Source organism: Rattus norvegicus, chromosome 9 (assembly GCF_021556685.1).
Source record: "Rattus norvegicus strain SHRSP/BbbUtx chromosome 9, alternate assembly SHRSP_T2T, whole genome shotgun sequence".
Lineage (NCBI taxonomy): Eukaryota > Metazoa > Chordata > Mammalia > Rodentia > Muridae > Rattus > Rattus norvegicus.
The window spans coordinates 18,433,626-18,454,976 of record NC_141542.1 but is presented as its reverse complement, the minus strand read 5'-3'; the positions used below and the strand labels follow the sequence as shown (position 1 = coordinate 18,454,976).

Sequence of the window (21,351 nt, the reverse complement as noted above, 5' to 3'; positions counted from 1 at the left end):
ATACAGTCTTCTAAATTTAGGTTTCCGATGTCTGATTTCTCTTTTATTTATTATACATTCCTTTACTTTTCCATCTATAGTTTATGATATCTTAAGAAGAAACCCATTCTGTCATTAGCATTCTCTGTGCTTGATAGGAGACATTCACATTCTTCAGTAGCTTGTCATCAGTGCAGGAAATGACATCAAGCTCTCTCGCTCTCTCTCTCTCTCTCTATCTCTGTCTCTGTCTCTGTCTCCCTCTCTGCCTCTCTGTCTCTCTGTCTCTTCTGTCTCTCTGTCTCTCTCTCCATCCCCTCCCCAATTGTTCTGTTTTCTAGTACAAGGACTCACACTTTAGTCTAGCCTTGAACTCAAGGCAATCCACCTACCTCAGCCTTGTGAGTGTTGGGATTGCAGGTATACACCATCTTGCCCAGTGAATTTTGTGACTCTCGTACATCCCTTTACTATTTCTGAGTTATTTTTAATATTGCTGTGACCCTTTTCTAGCTTCTAGATGTAGATACATTAACTGATTAGAAGGTTTTATTTTTAAAGATTTATTTATTTATGTACATGAGCACTCTGCGAGTGTGCCTGAATGTCAGAAGAGAGCTTCAGACAGAAGAGGGCATTGGATCCCACTACAGATAGTTGTGGGTGACCATGTGGTTGCTGGGAATTGAACTTGGGAGCAATGGAGAAGCAGCGCTCTTAACCACCAAGCCATCTCTCCAACCTGATAAAAAAGATTTTAAATTTCATTCTTTTCGTGATTGTTTGCAATCTTTCTTCTTGACAACACTGTAATGGAATGTCCAAATGGTAATTAGTGGCGGTTGGTAGAAGGAGCCATATGTGTGATGCTGCCATATGTGTGAGGGGCTGGCAACAAGGTGCAGAGCCAAGACCTTGGCCCCGTGCCCTGAGGCTTGCCTGCTGGATGTGGGCTCTCAGCCCCATCAAGATGTCTTCAGGAGAGGACAGCAGGTGGTGGCTTGTGCCCTGCTGAACCGGCCTAGGAGAGTGGCAACCACAATCGCCATGCCCAAGCCTCCAGCCTGGGGCACCAGGAAGCTCCGGCTGTGATGGCCTCAGGTTGGTCATGGTGGGCCTGGAGGCCCGAAGAAGCCGCCCGGGCCTCCGCGGGCCCTGAGAGGGGATTGAAGGGCCTGAGCGGAGCCCGGAGCTCCACACCACACGCCTCCCCTTGTCCTGCCTCCCGGTGTTGTCTGCCCCACGGAGTGGGCACACGTGTCCTTCCCACCCCGCAGCTCGACCGCGCCCGAGCCGGGCCTCAGGGCACGCGGAGCTCGTGGGTGAGCGCGGGGCCTGAGGGGGCGGGGCGCGCGCGTTATATTTGGCGCCCGCAGCAGCGCGTGTGCCTGGGCGAGTTTTCCTTCCGCGGGTGCCGGCAGCCAGGGCGCCGCCGCCCAAGCTGACTCCTCTCTCTCCCTCTCCGACCCCGGCAGGGCCCAGAGGTGATTCTGCCTGCACGATGTCCTCCTTCCTGGAGACGAGCTCTTCGCAGGCGCCACGTCGCGAACAAAAAGAGAAAAGAAAAAAATGAAAAGAAAAATCAGAAGAAGCTGACAGAGAAGGGGGCAGTAACGGCGTTGGGGGTCACCTCGGCCACGGGAGGGCGCGCTAAAACAGCGGCGGGGTTTCCAACGGAGACTGCAGCCTTGCAGTGTCCAGGGATGAAGCCCAGGCCAGCCCTGCCAGGGGACCTGTGCGTGGACCCCTAGTCCGACCTCCGGTCTGCTCCCCAGGGACAGCAAGGAGCAAGCAGGGCGGGCTGCACCTTAAGAGCAGCATCATCAAGGTAGGTAGGAGACCCGCGTCCCTCCTTAGGCTCTTTCTGGGCCCCCCTCCCCCGCCCTGGGAAAGCAGTGGCAGAAGGAGGCAATGCAAAGGGAGCCCATTGGGTAGAGGAAGGGAGGGTTCAGGGATGTATGGAGAGCTGAAGCAGGGATTGGAAAGCCTATGGCATTGGGAAAGAATGGAGAGGTGCTCTGGAGTGTGCATGAGAGCTGTGCTCTGACATCCCCAGAGCAACTTGGGGCTGTCACCTCTCTCCAGATTGACTTAGAATTAAATGACCTGTACCTGCCAGGGCAGGACAGGCTTTTCAGAGGCAGCTTAGCCTGGTGGCACACTCCCTGTAATGTTTCCATTGTATGTTAAAGGACAGGGATCATAGGAAAATATTTCCTTAAAACCTCAGGCAATGAATGATTATTTAATAGATTTCTTCTGATCTACTTTGTAATTGGTTGCCCCTTGCAAGAGATTGTATTTGGAAGATGTAAAATACCCTCCTTCAATTACTCGGGAAAAGGGAACATAAACAGAAATTTCCTCTTTTTTAGACTCCAAAGCTCTGAGAGATTACAGTTCTGCATAATTTAATTCTTTCCTACCTGCTATGAGCAGGCCTCCAGATCAGCAAGTTCCTTTGGAATGGTTTTGCTTGTTTTTGTTTATTTTCCATGGTGCTGATTAGAAAGCCATGAATTTTAAATTTCAAGAGGTGACACCCAGAGTTTATGGTGGTTTCCTTCACACACTGCAGTGTAGTTGCAGCATAAAAACATACTCCTTGTGACAAGAAGTGGAAAAAGAAAGTTGATGAGCTAAGAAAAGTAGAGCCTTAAGCCAGATCAACCATTTGGCTTCCTCAAATAGGGAGCAAGCATGGAATGTGGCTTTTTCAGAATCGAGGGGGTTTTTAGGATTGGGCAGTGAATGCTGTCTGGTGCTAACCCGTCCCTTTTGTGGCTGACAACCCTTAGGAGAAGGTCAGAATGTGCCAACAGCACAGAGTGGGCACTGGTGGTGTTTGAACTCAGAAGTGCTCAGGAACTGTGAAAGTTTCTCTGTTATCACCCTGGAGCCATCTAGTGAAATAGACCAAGTGATGCTGTGTAAGAGGCCATTGTGAGGGCTGGAGAGATGGCTCAGTGGGTAAGAACACCAAGTGTTCTTCCAGAGGTCCTGAGTTCAAATGCCAGCAACCACATGGTGGCTCACAACCATCTGTAATGAGTACTGATGCCCTCTTCTGGTGTGTCTGAAGACAGCTGCATTGTCTCACATATAAATAAATAAATCTTACAAAAGATTGTCATCTACTGCAGTTTCTGTGTGGACAGGGCACAGTTGAAGGGCTTAAAAATCAAGTACATTGCCTGTCTTTAGAGATCAAGTGTATCACCTAACATTCAAACCAATCAATGTAGTGTCTTTTTTGCTGCTTCTGTACCTTTAAGTGATGTAACTTTTCTCCTATTACATCGTTTGTTTCCATGATAGTTGTTTTCAAGTATATATGATTATCGCTCCTATTTGCAGAGCTATTCAATATTTTCATTGATTAAATATTTGTGGTGAATTTACATTGTGATATCAGTAAAATGCTATGTGAAAATTTTAGAGAATATACCGGTTTGGGTAATTTTAATAACCTTTACCCTCAAGTGGTGGCCTGTTTTCACATTGAAAAGACTGGAATTCATTACCATCCATAGCAGGATTGATAGGGAAGCACAATGGACAGCGACAGTGTTGTTCCCTTTGACAGTTGTGGGAGCCAAGAAAGAAGAGTGACTTGCTTTTTGTGATTTACCAAATCAAGACTCAGTATCATTACTATAGAAGCCCATGGAAAAAATGATGAAGTTTTCAGAAATCACCAGTTAAAGAAATGGTGGTTTTGTTTATATTGAATTCTGAGTTTCAAAGTTATGTTTCATTTTTCTTTATTCCTTAATGAGGCTTTTTATTAATTTTTTTATTCACCATTACACCCTTAGATGCACAGGGCTAGGATTGTAGTAGGTGCTCAATAAATCTCTGACCATCGGGGAGGAGGAATGATAAGAAAGTATGTATTTTCTGTAAGTTCTGCTAGTTTTGGGAACAGGTGGTTTTAGGTTGACCAGTTACAGCTTGGTATCTTGTCCCACATAAGACAACTTGACAGAACCCCCTTTCTGGCCATTATGTTCAACTTATTTTTGTCTTAATCATTCTTGAAAATCATGGAAGTAGTGTGGAAAATTGATTGTACCTGCAGTATAGCAAAAAAGGCCAGTCTAGATAGGTAAGCAGTTATGTTTCTCCATGAGCTGATGTCTTAAAACATCTATATTTTAGGAATTTAGTGTTGTGTTTTCTAAACGTACATCGTACAGCATACAGATAACATCGTAATAGAATTAAGGAATCTTTTGATTTAGCACCAAATTCCATAAAGCGATGACTACTGCACAGCTCTCTTGGCTATATGAATAGCCGAAATTATATTTCATTCTTTTAAAGAAATAATGAAAGTACTTAAGGTTAAGCAAAGCCCATTGGAATAGTTTACTGTGGTTTTTCTCTTTGGTTTCTTGTGCTCTTTTAGAAGACGACTTTTAGAAGTCAGGGCGGTCAGGTGGTCAGTGTGGTCAGGCAGTCATGAGCAGATGGTTAAGCGATGTGCTAGGGCCCCATAGGCCAGTGAGCCCAGCCGAAGAGCAGAGGCTAGCCAGTGAGCCTGACTAAAGAGCAGAGGCTAGCCAGTGAGCCTGACTGAAGAGCAGAGGCTAGACAGTGAGCCTGACTGTAGAGCAGAGGCTAGCCAGTGAGCCAGGCTGAAGAGCACAGGCTAGCCAGTGAGCCTGACTGAAGAGCACAGGCTACTCAGTGAGCCTCGCTGAAGGCTGAAGAGCAGTGATTTTAACCTTTATTTCTAAGTTCTTCCGTTTTCCTAAAATTTCTACAAAAGTTTGCCTCCATAAAGTTTGGCTTTAAAGGTTCTCCTTGCTCTCTTCTTCATATCTCCTTTCCTCTTGCTGTTATGTCACAATAATTTCCTTACTCTCAATGCCTTACTCTCAACGCTATGCTTTACTTCTAAGTTCTTCTTGAGTTCTGTTCTCTTCAGTTCAGTTCTGTCTAAAAAGCTTTCTCTCTCTTTCTCCTCAGCATTTGTATATCTTTCTGAACACAGCATCACATGGTGAAAAGTTCACCACAAGTTTGCACAGGAATTCAAATCATAAGTTGGATAATCAGTTTAAGACAGAGAATGTTTACATGCATATCCATGAAGAGTAATCATCAGGATAAACAGTCACCATCTGTCACTAGCTCTGCACATTCATGGAGAGTTAAAAGCTGTAATTTTTATGAGAAAAGAATAAGTGAAATTACCTATAGGCAAATCCAGTCAATTATTTATGTTCAGTCCTTGCACCTATAGTAAATCATTAGTTCTCTTTTTATGAACTTTGGTTAATTGGTTTATACCCTCTTAGGATGGGCTCTAATTTGTAGATGCCTGTTTGGTATTGCAGAAGCAATTCACTCATGACACTTTAAGAAGAAGAGTTCTCAATGCAATTTTGATTACCAGAGAAAACTTAATAGCATTCTCATTATAAAGGAGCTTAAAATTACTAATCTCATTTTAGGAATACTTATAGAATTATAAGAATTATAGGAATTAAGACATCATCTATTTGTCTGTACATCATCATGCCAAGACAATACATCTTCGTTGCTCTGTGGTGATCTGCTCAAAAGAGTAGGGTAAAGAGCATGACAAATACAGAGGCAGATACTTGCAGCCAACCATTTAGCTGAGATCAGGGTCCCCAATGGGGGAGTAAGAGAAAGGATTGAGGGAGCTGAAGGGGTTTACAGCCCCATAAGAAAAACAGTAAGAAACACCCATAGCTCCCAGGGCTGAAACCACCATCCAAAGAGTACACATGGACAGACCCATGGCTACAGCTGCATATGTAGAAGAGGATGGCCTTCTTGGGCACAAATGGGAGGAGAAGCCCTTGGTCTTGTCAAGGCTTGATGCCCCAGTGTAGGGGAAACCAGAACAGGGAGGCACGTAGGCCTGGGTAGTGGGGTGGGTGTGGTAACACCCTCATAGTAGAAGGACGAGGTGGTTTTATAAGGGGTTTTGTAGATGGGAAAACAGGAAAACGGTTAACATTTGAAATGTAACAAAAGCCCTCTCTGGGGATGGACAGCTGCTAAGGTGCTCTGAGCCCCTACTTCCCTGCTGCCTCCCTTTGATCGCGACTGTGGTGCATGGTGTCAGCCTGGGACTCTCCATGGGCTGCTGCTGGCACTGGTCCTGGCGTTCAGGGCCAAAAGCATGATGAGCAAGGAGCACATGGTTTGTCCCGATTCAGAGCTGGGCGAATGGCCACCAAAGGACAAGCACAGCTTCCTGTACGATCATGAGGTCTTCCTGGGCAAGGAGGACTCCAAGACCTTTGATAGCTAAGCCTGGACGAGAGCAGGAGAGGCTGGGGAAAATTGTTGATCCAATTGACAGTGATGGAGGCGGCCCTGTTACTACTGAGGACCTGAAAGTTTGGATCAAACATGTACAGAAAGGATACATCTACCATAATGTGGCTAAACTCTGGAAGGATTATGACAGGGACATAAACGAAAAGATCTCCTGGGAAGAATACAAGCAGGCCACCTATGGCTACTACCTGGTTAACCTTGCTGATTTCCAAGATAGCTCTGATCATCACAACTTTAAAAAGTTGCCTCCAGGAGATGAGAGGCGGTTTAAGGCCTTGACGGTGACCTGACAGCTACTCAGGACGGGTTCATTGCTTTTCTGCACTAAGAGCATTTAGAACATATGAAGGAGATTGTAGTTCTGGAAACCCTGAAGGATATCGACAAGAACGGGGATGGGTTTGTGGACCAGGATGAGTACATTGTGGACATCTTTTCCTCACGAGGACAATTGCCCTGAGACAGACTGGATTTTGTCTGGGGAGCAGTTCAGTGATTTCCCAGATCTGAACAAGGATGGGAAGTTGGACTAGGATGTGATTCTCCACTGGATCCTCCCTCAGGACTATGACCATGTGAAGGCTGAGGCCTGGCATCTTGTGTATGAGTAAGACAAAAACAAGGATGAGTGCTAACCAAGGAGGAGATTCTAGACAACTGGACCATGTTTGTGGGAAGCCAAGCCACCAATTACGCGAAAGAACTTACCAAAATCGTGATGAATTTTGAAAGACACTCATATTCATGTGGCCAACGGTCACAGGCTTCCTGCGGATGTTCTGGGTTATTGCTATATTTGTCAAGTATATAGCAGTTGTGTCCCTAAACAATGAGAAATCTTTCTAAAGCTCAAAAAAATCATACATTGCACCAAACAATAATAGTAGGAGATTTAAACACCCCACTTTCATCAATGGACAGATCAGGGAAACAGAAATTAAACATAGACATAGAAAGACTAACAGAAGTTATGAACCAAATGGATTTAACATATATTTATAGATCATTACACCCTAAAACAAAAGGATATACCTTCTTCTCAGCATCTCATGGTACCTTCTCCAAAATTGACCATATAATCGGTCACAAAACAAGCCTCAACAGGTATAGGAAGATAGAAATAATCCCATGCATCCTTTAAAAAAACCACGGACTAAGGCTGCTGATCAATAACAACAAATAAGACAGAAAGCCCACATATACATGGAAGTTGAAGTCAATGAAAACTTGGTCTTTGGAGACATAAGAAAGAAATTAAAGATTTCTTCTAATTTAATGAAAATGAAGATACAACATACCCAAACTTATAGGACACAATAAAAGCAGCGCTAAGAGGAAAACTCATAGCTCTGAGTGCCTGCAAAAAGAAACAAGAGAGAGCATATGTCAGCAGCTTGACAGCACACCTCAAAGCTCTAGAAAAAAATTAAATAAACCCTAGAGGAGTAGAAGACAGGAAATAATCAAACTCAGGGCTGAAATCAAACAAGAAGATACAAAACCAAGTATCAAAAGAATCAGTAACCCTGGAGTTGGTTCTTTGAGAAAATCAACAAGATAAATAAACACTTAGCCATACTAACCAGAGGTCACAGAGAGTGTATCCAAATTAATAAAATCAGAAATAAAAGGGAGACATAACAATAAAATCTGAAGAAATTAAGAAGATCATCAGATCCTACTACAAAAACATATTTAACAAAACTGTAAAATGTGAAGGAAATGGACAATTTTCTATACAGATACCAGGTACCACAGTTAAATCAGGAACAAATAAACCATCTAAACAACCCAATAACTCATAAAGAAATAGAAACTGTTATTAAACATCTCCCATCCAAAAAGAGCCCAGAACCAGATGGATTTAGTGCAGAATTCTATCAGACCTTCATAGAAGACTTCATACCAATACTGCCCAAACTATTCCGCAAAATAGAAACAGACAGAGCACTACCAAATTCCTTCTACGAATCCACAATTACTCTTATACCTAAACCACACAAAGATACAACAAAGATAGAGTAATTCAGACCTATTTGCTTTATGAATATTGATGCAAAAATGCTCAATAAAATTCTTGCAAACTGAGTCCAAGAACACATCCAAACAATCATCCATCATGATCAAGTAGGCCTCATGGCAAGGATGCAGGGATGGTTTAATATACAGAAATCCATCAACGAAATAACCATATAAACAAACTCAAAGGAAAAAAGACACACATGATCATTTCCTTAGATGCTGAGAATTCATTTGACAAAATTCAATACCCTTTCACTAATAAAGTCCTGTTAAGATCAGGAATTCAAGGCCCATATCTAAATATAGGAAAATGCAAAATATATCCAACCAGGAGCTAATATCAAACTAAACTGAGAAAATTGAAGGAATCCCACTAAAATCAGAGACTAGACAAGGCTGCCCACTCTTTCCCTACTTTTTCAATATGGTACTTAAAGTCCTAGCCATAGCAATCAAACAATGAAAGTAGGTCAAAGGGATAAAAATTAGAAGGGATGAAGTCAAAACACTAATATTTGAAGATGATATGATAGTATACTTAAGCAACACCAAAATTCCACCAGAGAACTACTTAACCTGATCAACAACTTCAGCAAACTGTCCAAGCATAAAACTAACTCAAACAATTCAGTAGCCTTCCTCTACTCAAAGGGTAAAAAGGCTGAGAAAGAAATTAAGGAAATGACACCCTTCACAATACTCCCAAATACTATAATATAACTTGCTGTTACTTGAACCAAGCCAGTAAAAAAAACTGTACGACAAGAACTTCAAATCTCTGAAGAAACTGAAGAAGATCTCAGAAGATGGAAAGATCTCTCATGCTCATAGATTGGCAGGATGAATATGGTACAAAAAAATGGCCTTTTTGCCAAAAGCAATCTACAGATTCAATGACATCACCATCAATATTCCTACTCAATTCTTTATAAAGGTAGAAAGTGCAATTTGCTATCATTCGGTATACCATAAAACCCAGGATAGCAAAAACTATACTCAACAATAAAAGAACTTCTGGGGGAATCACCATCTCTGACCTCAAGCAGTATTACAGAGCAATAGTTTGTATGGTATTGGCATACAGACAGGCAGATCAGTGGAACATAATTGAAGACACAGAAATGAACCCACACACCTATGGTCATTTGATCTTTGACAAAGGAGTTAAAACATCCAATGGTAGAAACATAGCATTTTTAACAAATGGTGCTGGATCAACTGGAGGTCAGCATGTAGAAGAATGCAAGTTGACCCATTCTTATTGGCCTGGACAAAGCTTAAGTCCAAGGGGATCAAGGGCCTCCACATCAAACCAGATACACTAAAATTAATAGAAAAAAAAGTAGGAAAGAGTCTCGAAGACATGAGCACTAAGGAAAATTTCTTGAACAAAATACCAATGGCTTATGCTTTAAGATCAAAAATCGACAAATGGGGGGACCGCATAAAACTGAAAAGCTTCTGTAAGGCAAAGGAGAATGTCATTAGGACAAAAAGGCAACCAACAGATTGGGAAAGAATCCTTACCAATCCTGCATCTGATGGATGGTAATATCCAAAGTGTACACGAAACACAAGAAGTTAGAGTACAGAGAGCCAAACATCCCTGTTAATAAATGGGGTTCAGAGGTAAAGAAAACATTCTCAGCTGAGGAATATCGAACAGCTGAAAAGCACCTAAAGAAATGCTCAACATCCTTAGTCATCAGGGAAATGCAAACCAAAACAACCCTAAGAATCCACCTCACACCAGTCAGGATGTCTAAGATCAAAAACTCAGGTGACAACAAATGCTGGTGAGGATGTGGTGAAAGAGGAACACTCCTCCATTGTTGCTGGGATGGCAAACTGGTACAAGCACTCTGGAAATCAGTCTGAAGGTTCCTCAGAAAATTGGACATTGCACTACCTGAGCACACAGCTATACCTGTCCTGGGCATATACCCAAAAGATACTCCCTCATACAACAACACACATGCTGCACTAAGTTCATAGCAGCCTTATTCATAATAGCCAGAAGCTGGAATGAACCCAGATGCCCTTCAACAGAGGAATGGATTCGAAAAATGTGGTACATCTACACAATGGAGTACCACTCAGCTATCAAAAACAATGCTACGTTCAATTCATAGGCAAATGGAAAGAACTAGAAAATATCATCCACAGTGAGGTAATCCAATCACAGAAAAACACACTTGGTATGCTGTTGGGAGCGATGGCCTTGAAGCCCTCCATTATTGATGTTATTATTATGGTTAGAAGTAAGTATGATGGGGTTCATGGAAAATCCCCAGCCAGCTGCAGAAGACTAATACAAATATGGTGGTCAAGATGAATAATCATATGATAACGTGTAACGTTAAGATACCCAATGTCATGACCTGTAACCTTTCTGAAAAACCAACATCCTGCTGACTAATAGATATGACAAACCTGTGACCTTTCTGACAACCTGTCAACATCAGCCAATTCCCTGACCACATGAATATTGTGTCCTTGGCGTGGGTAAATGTTTCTTACTTCTCTCCTCTCTCTGTTACCCTTTTTATGGTACAAATTCAGCCTTGGGGAAAAATAAAATTGTCGCCTTGATCAGACTCTTGTCTTGGCGTCCTTCTTCACATCTCTTCTCCCTCATTCTCTTCCAGATACTCAGCACCCCTCATTGACAATATGCACTCATTGATAAGTGGATATTGACCAAAACCTCGAATTACCCAAGATGCAATCTACAGATCTCAGGAAACTCAAGAAGAAGGATGACCAAAGTGCAGATGCTCCCATTCGTTCTTAAAATGGGGAACAAAAATATCCATAGGAGGGGATATGGAGGCCAAATCTAAAGCAGAGACTGAAGGAACAGCCATTCAGAGTCTGCCACACATGTGGCCCATATATATACAACCACCAAAACTAGGTAAGATTGATGAAGCTAAAAAGTGCTTACAAAAGGGACCGGATATACATCTCCCCTAAGAGACACATCCAGGGCATGTCAAATAAAGAGGTCAGAGCTAGCAGTAAACTACTGAACTGAGAACAGGACGCCCTTTATGGGAATTAGAGGAAGGATTCCAAGAGCTGAAGGGCTTGCAACCCCATATGAACAGCAATGCCAACCAAATAAACCACTAGCAAAAGACTATACATGGACTGACCCAGGGGTCCAACTGCATATGTAGGAGAGACTAGCCTTGTTGGGGCACCTGTGGAAGTGGAAGCCCTTGTTCTTCCAAGGTTGGACCCTCAGTGCAGTGGAATATCCAGGAAGGGGTTTCTAAGTGGCGTGGATTGGGGGACCATACATATGGGAGAGGGCACGGCAGGGGGGCTTATGGACCAAAAGCTGGGAAATGGAATAAGGTTTGAATAAAAAGTATATATCTATTAAAAAAAACTAAAATTTTTTTTTACATTCTTTTTTTTTTTTTATTAACTTGAGTATTTCTTATATACATTTCGAGTGTTATTCCCTTTCCCGGTTTCCGGGCAAACATCCCCCTCCCCCCTCCCCCCTCCCCTTCCTTATGGGTGTTCCCCTCCCAACCCTCCCCCCATTGCCGCCCTCCCCCCATAGACTAGTTCACTGGGGGTTCAGTCTTAGCAGGACCCAGGGCTTCCCCTTCCACTGGTGCTCTTACTAGGATATTCATTGCTACCTATGGGGTCAGAGTCCAGGGTCAGTCCATGTATAGTCTTTAGGTAGTGGCTTAGTCCCTGGAAGCTCTGGTTGCTTGGCATTGTTGTACTTTTGGGGTCTCGAGCCCCTTCAAGCTCTTCCAGTTCTTTCTCTGATTCCTTCAATAGGGGACCTATTCTCAGTTCAGTGGTTTGCTGCTGGCATTCGCCTCTATATTTGCTGTATTCTGGCTGTGTCTCTCAGGAGCGATCTACATCCGGCTCCTGTCGGTCTGCACTTCTTTGCTTCATCCATCTTGTCTAATTGGGTGGCTGTATATGTATGGGCCACATGTGGGGCAGGCTCTGAATGGGTGTTCCTTCAGTCTCTGTTTTAATCTTTGCCTCTCCCTTCCCTGCCAAGGGTATTCTTTTTCCTCATTTAAAGAAGGAGTGAAGCATTCACATTTTGATCATCCGTCTTCAGTTTCGTTTGTTCTAGGGATCTAGGGTAATTCAAGCATTTGGGCTAATAGCCACTTATCAATGAGTGAATACCATGTATGTCTTTCTGTGATTGGGTTAGCTCACTCAGGATGATATTTTCCAGTTCCAACCATTTGCCTACGAATTTCATAAACTCGTTGTTTTTGATAGCTGAGTAATATTCCATTGTGTAGATGTACCACATTTTCTGTATCCATTCCTCTGTTGAAGGGCATCTGGGTTCTTTCCATTTTCTGGCTATTATAAATAAGGCGGCGATGAACATAGTGGAGCACGTGTCTCTTTTATATGTTGAGGCATCTTTTGGGTATATGCCCAAGAGAGGTATAGCTGGATCCTCAGGCAGTTCAATGTCCAATTTTCTGAGGAACCTCCAGACTGATTTCCAGAATGGTTTTACCAGTCTGCAATCCCACCAACAATGGAGGAGTGTTCCTCTTTCTCCACATCCTCGCCAGCATCTGCTGTCACCTGAGTTTTTGATCTTAGCCAATCGCACTGGTGTGAGGTGAAATCTCAGGGTTGTTTTGATTTGCATTTCCCTTATGACTAAAGATGTTGAACATTTCTTTAGGTGTTTCTCAGCCATTCGGCATTCCTCAGCTGTGAATTCTTTGTTTAGCTCTGAACCCCATTTTTAATAGGGTTATTTGTTTCCCTGCGGTCTAACTTCTTGAGTTCTTTGTATATTTTGGATATAAGGCCTCTATCTGTTGTAGGATTGGTAAAGATCTTTTCCCAATCTGTTGGTTGCCGTTTTGTCCTAACCACAGTGTCCTTTGCCTTACAGAAGCTTTGCAGTTTTATGAGATCCCATTTGTCGATTCTTGATCTTAGAGCATAAGCCATTGGTGTTTTGTTCAGGAAATTTTTTCCAGTGCCCATGTGTTCCAGATGCTTCCCTAGTTTTTCTTCTATTAGTGTGAGTGTGTCTGGTTTGATGTGGAGGTCCTTGATCCACTTGGACTTAAGCTTTGTACAGGGTGATAAGCATGGATCGATCTGCATTCTTCTACATGTTGCCCTCCAGTTGAACCAGCACCATTTCCTGAAAATGCTATCTTTTTTCCATTGGATGGTTTTGGCTCCTTTGTCAAAAATCAAGTGACCATAGGTGTGTGGGTTCATTTCTGGGTCTTCAATTCTCTTCCATTGGTCTATCTGTCTGTCTCTGTACCAATACCATGCAGTTTTTATCACTATTGCTCTGTAATACTGCTTGAGTTCAGGGATAGTGATTCCCCCTGAAGTCCTCTTATTGTTGAGGATAGCTTTAGCTATCCTGGGTTTTTTGTTATTCCAGATGAATTTGCAAATTGTTCTGTCTAACTCTTTGAAGAATTGGATTGGTATTTTGATGGGGATTGCATTGAATCTGTAGATTGCTTTTGGTAAAATGGCCATTTTTACTATATTAATCTGCCAATCCATGAGCATGGGAGATCTTTCCATCTTCTGAGGTCTTCTTCAATTTCTTTCCTCAGTGTCTTGAAGTTCTTATTGTACAGATCTTTTACTTGCTTGGTTAAAGTCACACCGAGGTACTTTATATTATTTGGGTCTATTATGAAGGGTGTCGTTTCCCTAATTTCTTTCTCGGCTTGTTTCTCTTTTGTATAGAGGAAGGCAACTGATTTATTTGAGTTAATTTTATACCCAGCCACTTTGCTGAAGTTGTTTATCAGCTTTAGTAGTTCTCTGGTGGAACTTTTTGGATCACTTAAATATACTATCATATCATCTGCAAATAGTGATATTTTGACCTCTTCTTTTCCGATCTGTATCCCCTTGACCTCCTTTTGTTGTCTGGTTGCTCTGGCTAGGACTTCAAGAACTATATTGAATAAGTAGAGAGAGAGTGGGCAACCTTGTCTAGTCCCTGATTTTAGTGGGATTGCATCAAGTTTCTCTCCATTTAGTTTAATGTTAGCAACTGGTTTGCTGTATATGGCTTTTACTATGTTTAGGTATGGGCCTTGAATTCCTATTCTTTCCAGGACTTTTATCATGAAGGGGTGTTGAATTTTGTCAAATGCTTTCTCAGCATCTAATGAAATGATCATGTGGTTCTGTTCTTTCAGTTTGTTTATATGATGGATCACGTTGATGGTTTTCCGTATATTAAACCATCCCTGCATGCCTGGGATGAAGCCTACTTGATCATGGTGGATGATTGTTTTGATGTGCTCTTGAATTCGGTTTGCCAGAATTTTATTGAGTATTTTTGCGTCGATATTCATAAGGGAAATTGGTCTGAAGTTCTCTTTCTTTGTTGTGTCTTTGTGTGGTTTAGGTATAAGAGTAATTGTGGCTTCGTAGAAGGAATTCGGTAGGGCTCCATCTGTTTCAATTTTGTGGAATAGTTTGGATAATATTGGTATGAGGTCTTCTATGAAGGTTTGATAGAATTCTGCACTAAACCCGTGTGGACCTGGGCTCTTTTTGGTTGGGAGACCTTTAATGACTGCTTCTATTTCCTTAGGAGTTATGGGGTTGTTTAACTGGTTTATCTGTTCCTGATTTAACTTCGATACCTGGTATCTGTCTAGGAAACTGTCCATTTCCTGAAGATTTTCAAATTTTGTTGAATATAGGTTTTTATAGTAAGATCTGATGATTTTATGAATTTCCTCCGAATCTGTTAAAAAACTAAAATTTTAAAAAATGATAATAATACTAAGAAATAATCAAAAAAAGAAAATGTGAATAAGAAAGAAATTTTAGGATTTGGAAAAAGATGAATGCCAGGTATTTGAAAAACTGTATGACCATGTAAACACTTTAATATACTTGAGAAATTTTTTACATGTTAATGAACTGCATCTTTTTTTTAAATAGTGAATGGAAATCCAGTCCCTTCCTGGGTGTGAGTCTAGGGATCCAGATGTAGTTGAATTCATTATTTGTTGAGTCCTGAACCTTTCAGCCTGCTTCTAACTCAGCTTATGCCAAGGAAACTAGGCCAGGGTGATATCTAAGCCATTGACCAAACTATCTGGACTAACAATCAGAGGTGAAATTCCACCTTGTAAATGGGACGAGAGGAATAAAAGATACCTTTAAGGATTTAAAAAAAATGAAATGTACCCCAAAAAAATCCAATAAAAATGTTTAAAATAAAAATAACTTAGGAAATACAAAATACTGGGGTGCCATTCCACAATCATGATGTGTTTCTTCAGTGATAGCTTACAGGTTAATTTACTTCTCTATAACTGTTTTCTTATTTGAAAGTAAGTAATGGCATCATCTGTGGAGTGATGGTGAGAACAAAAGCTTTGCCTAACTTGAATAATCGATCCCTCCTGAGCATGTGCTTAACATTCTAAGCACAGGGAAATTTCCTGAGGGGATTAAAGAACAAAATCCAAACATAAAACAGGAACAACAACGATGTAAAAACATTCTGCACTCTGGGTATGAAGGCATGTTACAACTTTAATCAGCTTTGTAGGTATTTCTAATAAACACACAAGAAACAAAAATCCTATCACAGTCCTAGCAGTTGCATCCAACAAAGAGAGAGCTGTGAGGTAGTGCGTGCTGCTTCTTTCCCCAGATACCCCTGGGCCTCAGGCCTGCACCCAGTGAGCTGGACCAAGAGCAGCCAGGTTGAAATTCCTGCTGCCATGGCAGGATTCTGGAGGAACATTTCCCTTTGACAACAAGGAACCTGTGTGGAGGAGACCTCTTGGTGAGTCCTCAAGGACTCTACTGTCCTATTCTACAGGGAGAAGCCCTGCCAGGTCTTTGGCAAGGCCAGCCAGTTGTATGGGGAAGTCTCTGGTCCTGTGGCAGAGGGCAAGGAATGGCAGAAAGAATGGCAGCTCCACTGAGAGCAAAGGCTACCCCTTCTAGGCCTATGACCTCCTAATTAATTTATCTTTTCACCCAATGCCCTATTCACATTTTCTTACTATCATACAACTGTGATCTTGATGAGCAGCTGGGCTCTTGTTTTCTTAATCAGTTCTTTGTTGTCACAGACGTTTTTAACTTACTCCAGCCCCTGAGAATTATTCATACCTAGTGTATGCAGTAGGACCCTTGGTGGGACTGTCATCTCAAAAATAGAAGATTCGGTAATCCAAAAGATTGGACTCCAGTTTACCTCAGGCCAGGAAAGAAGTCAGCCACCATTAGTAAAAGAGCAAGGGAAAAATTACATAGGAAAAACAAGTGGCTTGATCAGTAGAAAAGATCCTCAACTTCTAAGGCCCGCATATCTGCACCCCTCTCTTCTGAGCTTTGTATAGTGATGTTGTATAACTCCAGATGGTAGTAAAAGGCAGAGTTCTTCCCAGAAAGGTCAGACATGATTTTCACTCTTACATCTCTGAGGTGGGGTGGCATTATAGCACACATTCATGTTGAATTATTATAACACCTATGATAAGAAGACAGAATCCATATATCACAATGCCAAATAGACTCCCTCCTGAACTTATGGACCCATTAAAATTGAGGTTCAACCTGAACTCAGGCCATTCCACTCCCTTCCCATCCTCCTGATTCTTATGTTTGCTACAAGTAAAAGATCATGGTGCAGTCCCCAATATTCTCATACCTAGACTTGTCTATTCACGAAGAATGATATTGGAGAAGTGAAGGCTATATAGTTACAATGTAGTAACACAAGGTCCAAGTTGACATTTGCTCACTGATGTCCAATTTAATTGTCTTGTTATATTTGAGAAAGGGAGGATGTCCTACATAATATATAAAACGGACAGAAATTTATTATTTTATATATGCCCTGTAGTTGATCACTATGTTCCCAAGTAAAAGGAGTTTTTATTGCAAAAAAATAGGATTATAGACCATTGATTTTGTGAAATACATGGATATGTAAATGGAAACAATGTCGGCTTTCAAGGACTGCACAGTAAGCAAATATTTCCAGGTTTTATACACTCAGAGGTATAGAAGAAATATATTGGCCTCCAGAAAAAGGGAAAAGCTCAGGAATCGAAATGTGTGTCACATGCATTGTCTCGAGAAGTAGATTTACTTTTAAGAAAAATCTCCCTCCTCCTTGGTCCCTAGAGTTTTGGGTGCTAAAGAAAATCTGTTCTCCAATTCAGGGTTGTAAGCAACCCTCCCCAGCAAAAGCATTGTTGACTTCTAATGAAGCAGAGAGACATATCTAGCTTTGAAATAGAGGTTGCCAAATGGTATTCCCAGTGACACATGGGAGACTGGAGGAAAGGGTCCCCACATAAATTCATCAGTGTGGGGAGAGCTGGTTAATAGGTAGGCCATAGAATTTTCCAGTGACATCACCAGTAAGCCGTTCACTGGACACTCTATTGTATCTAAGAGATCCCTAGAATCTTCTGTGATGTCACCAGTGTTGTGGTGACACCAACTGCCTTTGGGATATTACTTCAGTTCCCTTTCGGTTCACAAGCAGGCATGTTTCGCCAGCTGCTCAGGCTATTTCGGAAGGAAAGTGTTGATCAAGGAGAGACCGCACCAGGTCAGAGGGAAGCTGACCCCCTCTCTAGTGAAACAGGAAGGAGGAAATCATTCTGGGGAAGGCTTGGTGAGTCGTGGGCAGAGTTGGGGAACATCCTCAAGGAGGTAGGTTTGAGATGTGCCTTCTAAGACTAGGCCTTACAAGCAGGAGCCTTGGGATTTTTCAAAGGCAAACCAAGAGTCAGGAGTTCCTGATCTTTAATTTGAGAGAAAGCCATAAAGTGGTAAGACTTCAGTGTCTTTTCTTGAAGCTTTTTAACTGTGAGTGTCAACAAATGGCAGGAGGAGGCACTGTGAGATTAACAATGTGACCATCCATGTTTCGGAGTTGAAGCACTTCATCCTCTAGATTACTGTAGGTTACATAAGTCTCTGATGGCAAGAACAAGGAAGGATACACCCCTAGTCATGAATTGAGTTCTCAGACATTTTGGGCTGGACCACACTTGGTTAGAGCTTGATGGTGGTAAGCATTATGAAGTCATTATGAACTCCAGGATTATCTGCACCACATCTGATATGAGATAACAATGTCGCAGATGTTTATGTCTCAGTCAGATTATAACTTTCAGTGCCGGTGATTGTGTAATAGTGAGTGTGGCACGTGTATGGCATTAGAGGTTGGGAAGAGGGACATAGCTTAAGAATCAACCTTTAAGAAAGCTTTTCTGTTCTTTCAGGGATTCACCCAGTCTCTACCATTTCCCCTTCCTCAACCTCCTTTTCCGATTCAGAATGATCTATTCTGTCCATTGGTTCAAATATGCAAATTCAGTTGGGTTTATCTGTCTACAGGTTTTGGTAGGAAGGCATCATCCCAAAATGTCATCAGTAAGCAAGAGGAGTGTCTAAAGGAACTGGAGGAACTCAAATTTGAAATCGAGAAGTGTCAATTCGAGAGGGATGAACTTTATCAAATCCTGGATCTTTATATCTATGATGAGTGGGACCACAGGTAGTCATTATGCCCAGTAACCTGTTCACTGTCTTGCGCTCTCTCTCTGCTACCTCAAGATTTACTCATAGCACGAGAAAGTTTCACCTCTCATCCTGGATTTTAAGGAGCTTTGGCAGGCATTTGCTTGTGAGATAAGCTAGGTGCTGTGTGTTTATGGTCAACCTCTTTTGTACTTGACCCCGAGCCTCTTGGATTAGCATTGGTTGTGTAAACAGATAGAAGGACCTGGTCACACTTGCTGCAACTGTGTGTGTGAATGAAATGCCTGCACGTCATCACTCTTTCCTCTGAATTTGTTCATTATACTCTGATTCTATGGCACCTCCATGCATGTAGTTGGCATTCTAAATGTGTTTGGATATGGGTTGGTATGTATGTATGTGGAAGTATATGTGGTGTTTACTCAGGATCAGGACGTCTGGGACCTTTGATGGGGTCTGAGGATTTGTTTGATCAACACTTTGCAGGTCATGATAGTGATGAGTACGTGGAGGCCCACATTGATCAACAGAGCACTTTGCTCCTTCTGTATACCTTGGTGGCACCCAGGACTCTCCCGAGGGGAGGAGGTGCTATAAATCCTCTTCCCTGTCAAACTTAGTTATGCCCTCTGGGAATTCATGTAACGATAGAAACCAAGGATTGAGTATACCTGCTTTCAAAACAAGAGAAATGTCATCACAGCTTTCTCTTGGGCCCAAAGCTGTGGCACAGACTGGAGGAATCTTCTTCCTGAACTAGTCAATTCCATCATGCTAACCGTGCCAGCTCTGGAAGGTCAGGTCCCTCCAACTGGTACTGTGGCTCTGTTGTCCTGTGCCCAGGACAATAAACTTAACCAGTACAAATACTTTGAAGGAGCAAGTATGTGGTACATACTGAGTTTAAGTAATAGAACAGTCTGATTTTACCTAATTTGTTTCACCTGCTTTGATCTTTAGTTTTTTATTTTTTTAACTATCCAGGGATTGTTTATTGTGACCTAGAAATGGTCACTGTGGTCTTGACTGTTGTTATTCCCAAACAGGCAGCTCTCAGGCTCTGCCTTCTCCTATATAGTGAGTCTTTGCAGAACCATATCTCTCAGGATTCCAAGGAGTCCTTATTTCAAAACAAATGTTTGCTTATTTAAATAGAAATATTTTCTGTGGATTGAGTCTCACTGTTGGGTTTTGGTCTGGTTTTTGACTTTGCCACTTTCTTCCCTTCCACCATTCCTTGAATTTGAAATTTTTTATTATATATTTTTATTTACATTTCACCTAATTCTGAAATCGTGAGTTCAAAACATTATTTGTTCCTTTGGCCTAACCCAGGCTGCATGTCGAATTGCCAGTCCTTCAATCTGAACATGAGATGAGAATGATGGCTATGCAAATGATGACCAACTCAATAAGTGATGCCATGGAGAGGTACAAGGAGCTCATACAAGTGAACAGTTCCTACCGGTGAGTCACTGACAGAGATGAGAATCCAGCACTAGGCAGGGAATGCTTCTGTCCTGTATGACTTTAACAAAAGTCAGGGCTCTGGTTCTGTAGTGTCTGACTCTTAACAAGAAGGCTGCCTCCTGGCAAGGATCTTAGATTTGTAGCTCTTGGACTCAGTTGTTGTACATGTGAAGGGTGTAGAAGACCCTCCAATTGTTATTTTCCCAGTTAAAGATCCTCTAGATAGAAAAGGTTTGCACCATGATGGGAATATCAATCAACTCTGAATCTCTAGGACTCTGACAGGAGATTTAAAGATCTGTGATCCATGAGAAACACATGGAAAGATTGTATAGCTATTGGGTCTTCAACTACCCCTCAGAGGGGCTTTTTCCACAACGTGAAGATGGTTTCACCATACCATGGACATACGAGCTCCCTTATGGACCATCTCTTCTTCCTTGATTTATATAAACCGTCTTAATGTCAGGATTTTCAGAAGTACTTTGATTCTTGTGGAATGTGCCCTCTGGATTTGACCTCCTCTAATTGGTGCTAACTTGTATAGTGTGGCTCTATTCTGGGGATTTCTGAGGATGAGGACCCTTGAACGGATGATTGGACTTGCAGGAGTGACAGGCAAATAGAAGGTGCCTGCGATTTACCATTTTTTGTTTGTGGTTCAGCATCAGGCACTCCCAGCTCCTACGTGAACAAGCTCAATTGAAGAACAATATACAGATTTTGCTGAATGAGAAGAGAGAACTGCTGGTGGAGCAGACTGAACTGCAGGCATCCTCTGTGGAGGCAAAGAGGCTCTGTGAAGAGGCCGGAATGAACATCTGTGACCCCAGTGCCAAGCAACAGCAGGTAGGGTTAGGACTCAGGGTCAGGTTGTCCTCATGTCTTACGATAACCATAGACAAACCAATGTAACTTTCTATTGACTGATCCATGTCCTGACCTAGGTCTCATCCAAGTGTTCATTCATGTGATGGTTTACAAGGCCTTCTGTTGAGATAGCCCCTTTTCAAG

The 21,351-nt window shown here is 42.1% G+C and overlaps 2 protein-coding genes across 12 annotated transcripts in view; both read left to right on the top strand.

The window, feature by feature from the left end:
• Positions 1-21,351, top strand: part of LOC134480518 (uncharacterized) — a 113,072-nt gene that overhangs the window by 33,628 nt on the left and 58,093 nt on the right. The window lies entirely within an intron of this gene.
• Positions 1,453-21,351, top strand: part of LOC134480513 (girdin-like) — a 77,992-nt gene continuing 58,093 nt past the window's right edge. For 3 of the 7 annotated variants that reach the window (XR_015629337.1, XR_015629338.1, XM_087568542.1), the window contains exons 1-5: positions 1,453-1,807; positions 10,974-11,242; positions 18,724-18,883; positions 20,203-20,334; positions 21,003-21,186. Coding sequence is in view for 4 of the 7 variants with exons in the window: in XM_087568542.1 (XP_087424668.1) it covers positions 11,152-11,242; positions 18,724-18,883; positions 20,203-20,334; positions 21,003-21,186 (567 nt within the window). In the remaining 3 variants the exon portion in view is untranslated. Of the gene's footprint in view, positions 1,808-10,973; positions 11,243-17,826; positions 17,996-18,723; positions 18,884-20,202; positions 20,335-21,002; positions 21,187-21,351 lie in introns of those variants that run through there. The other 4 variants (XM_087568544.1, XM_087568541.1, XM_087568543.1 and 1 more) reach the window with 4 other exon arrangements.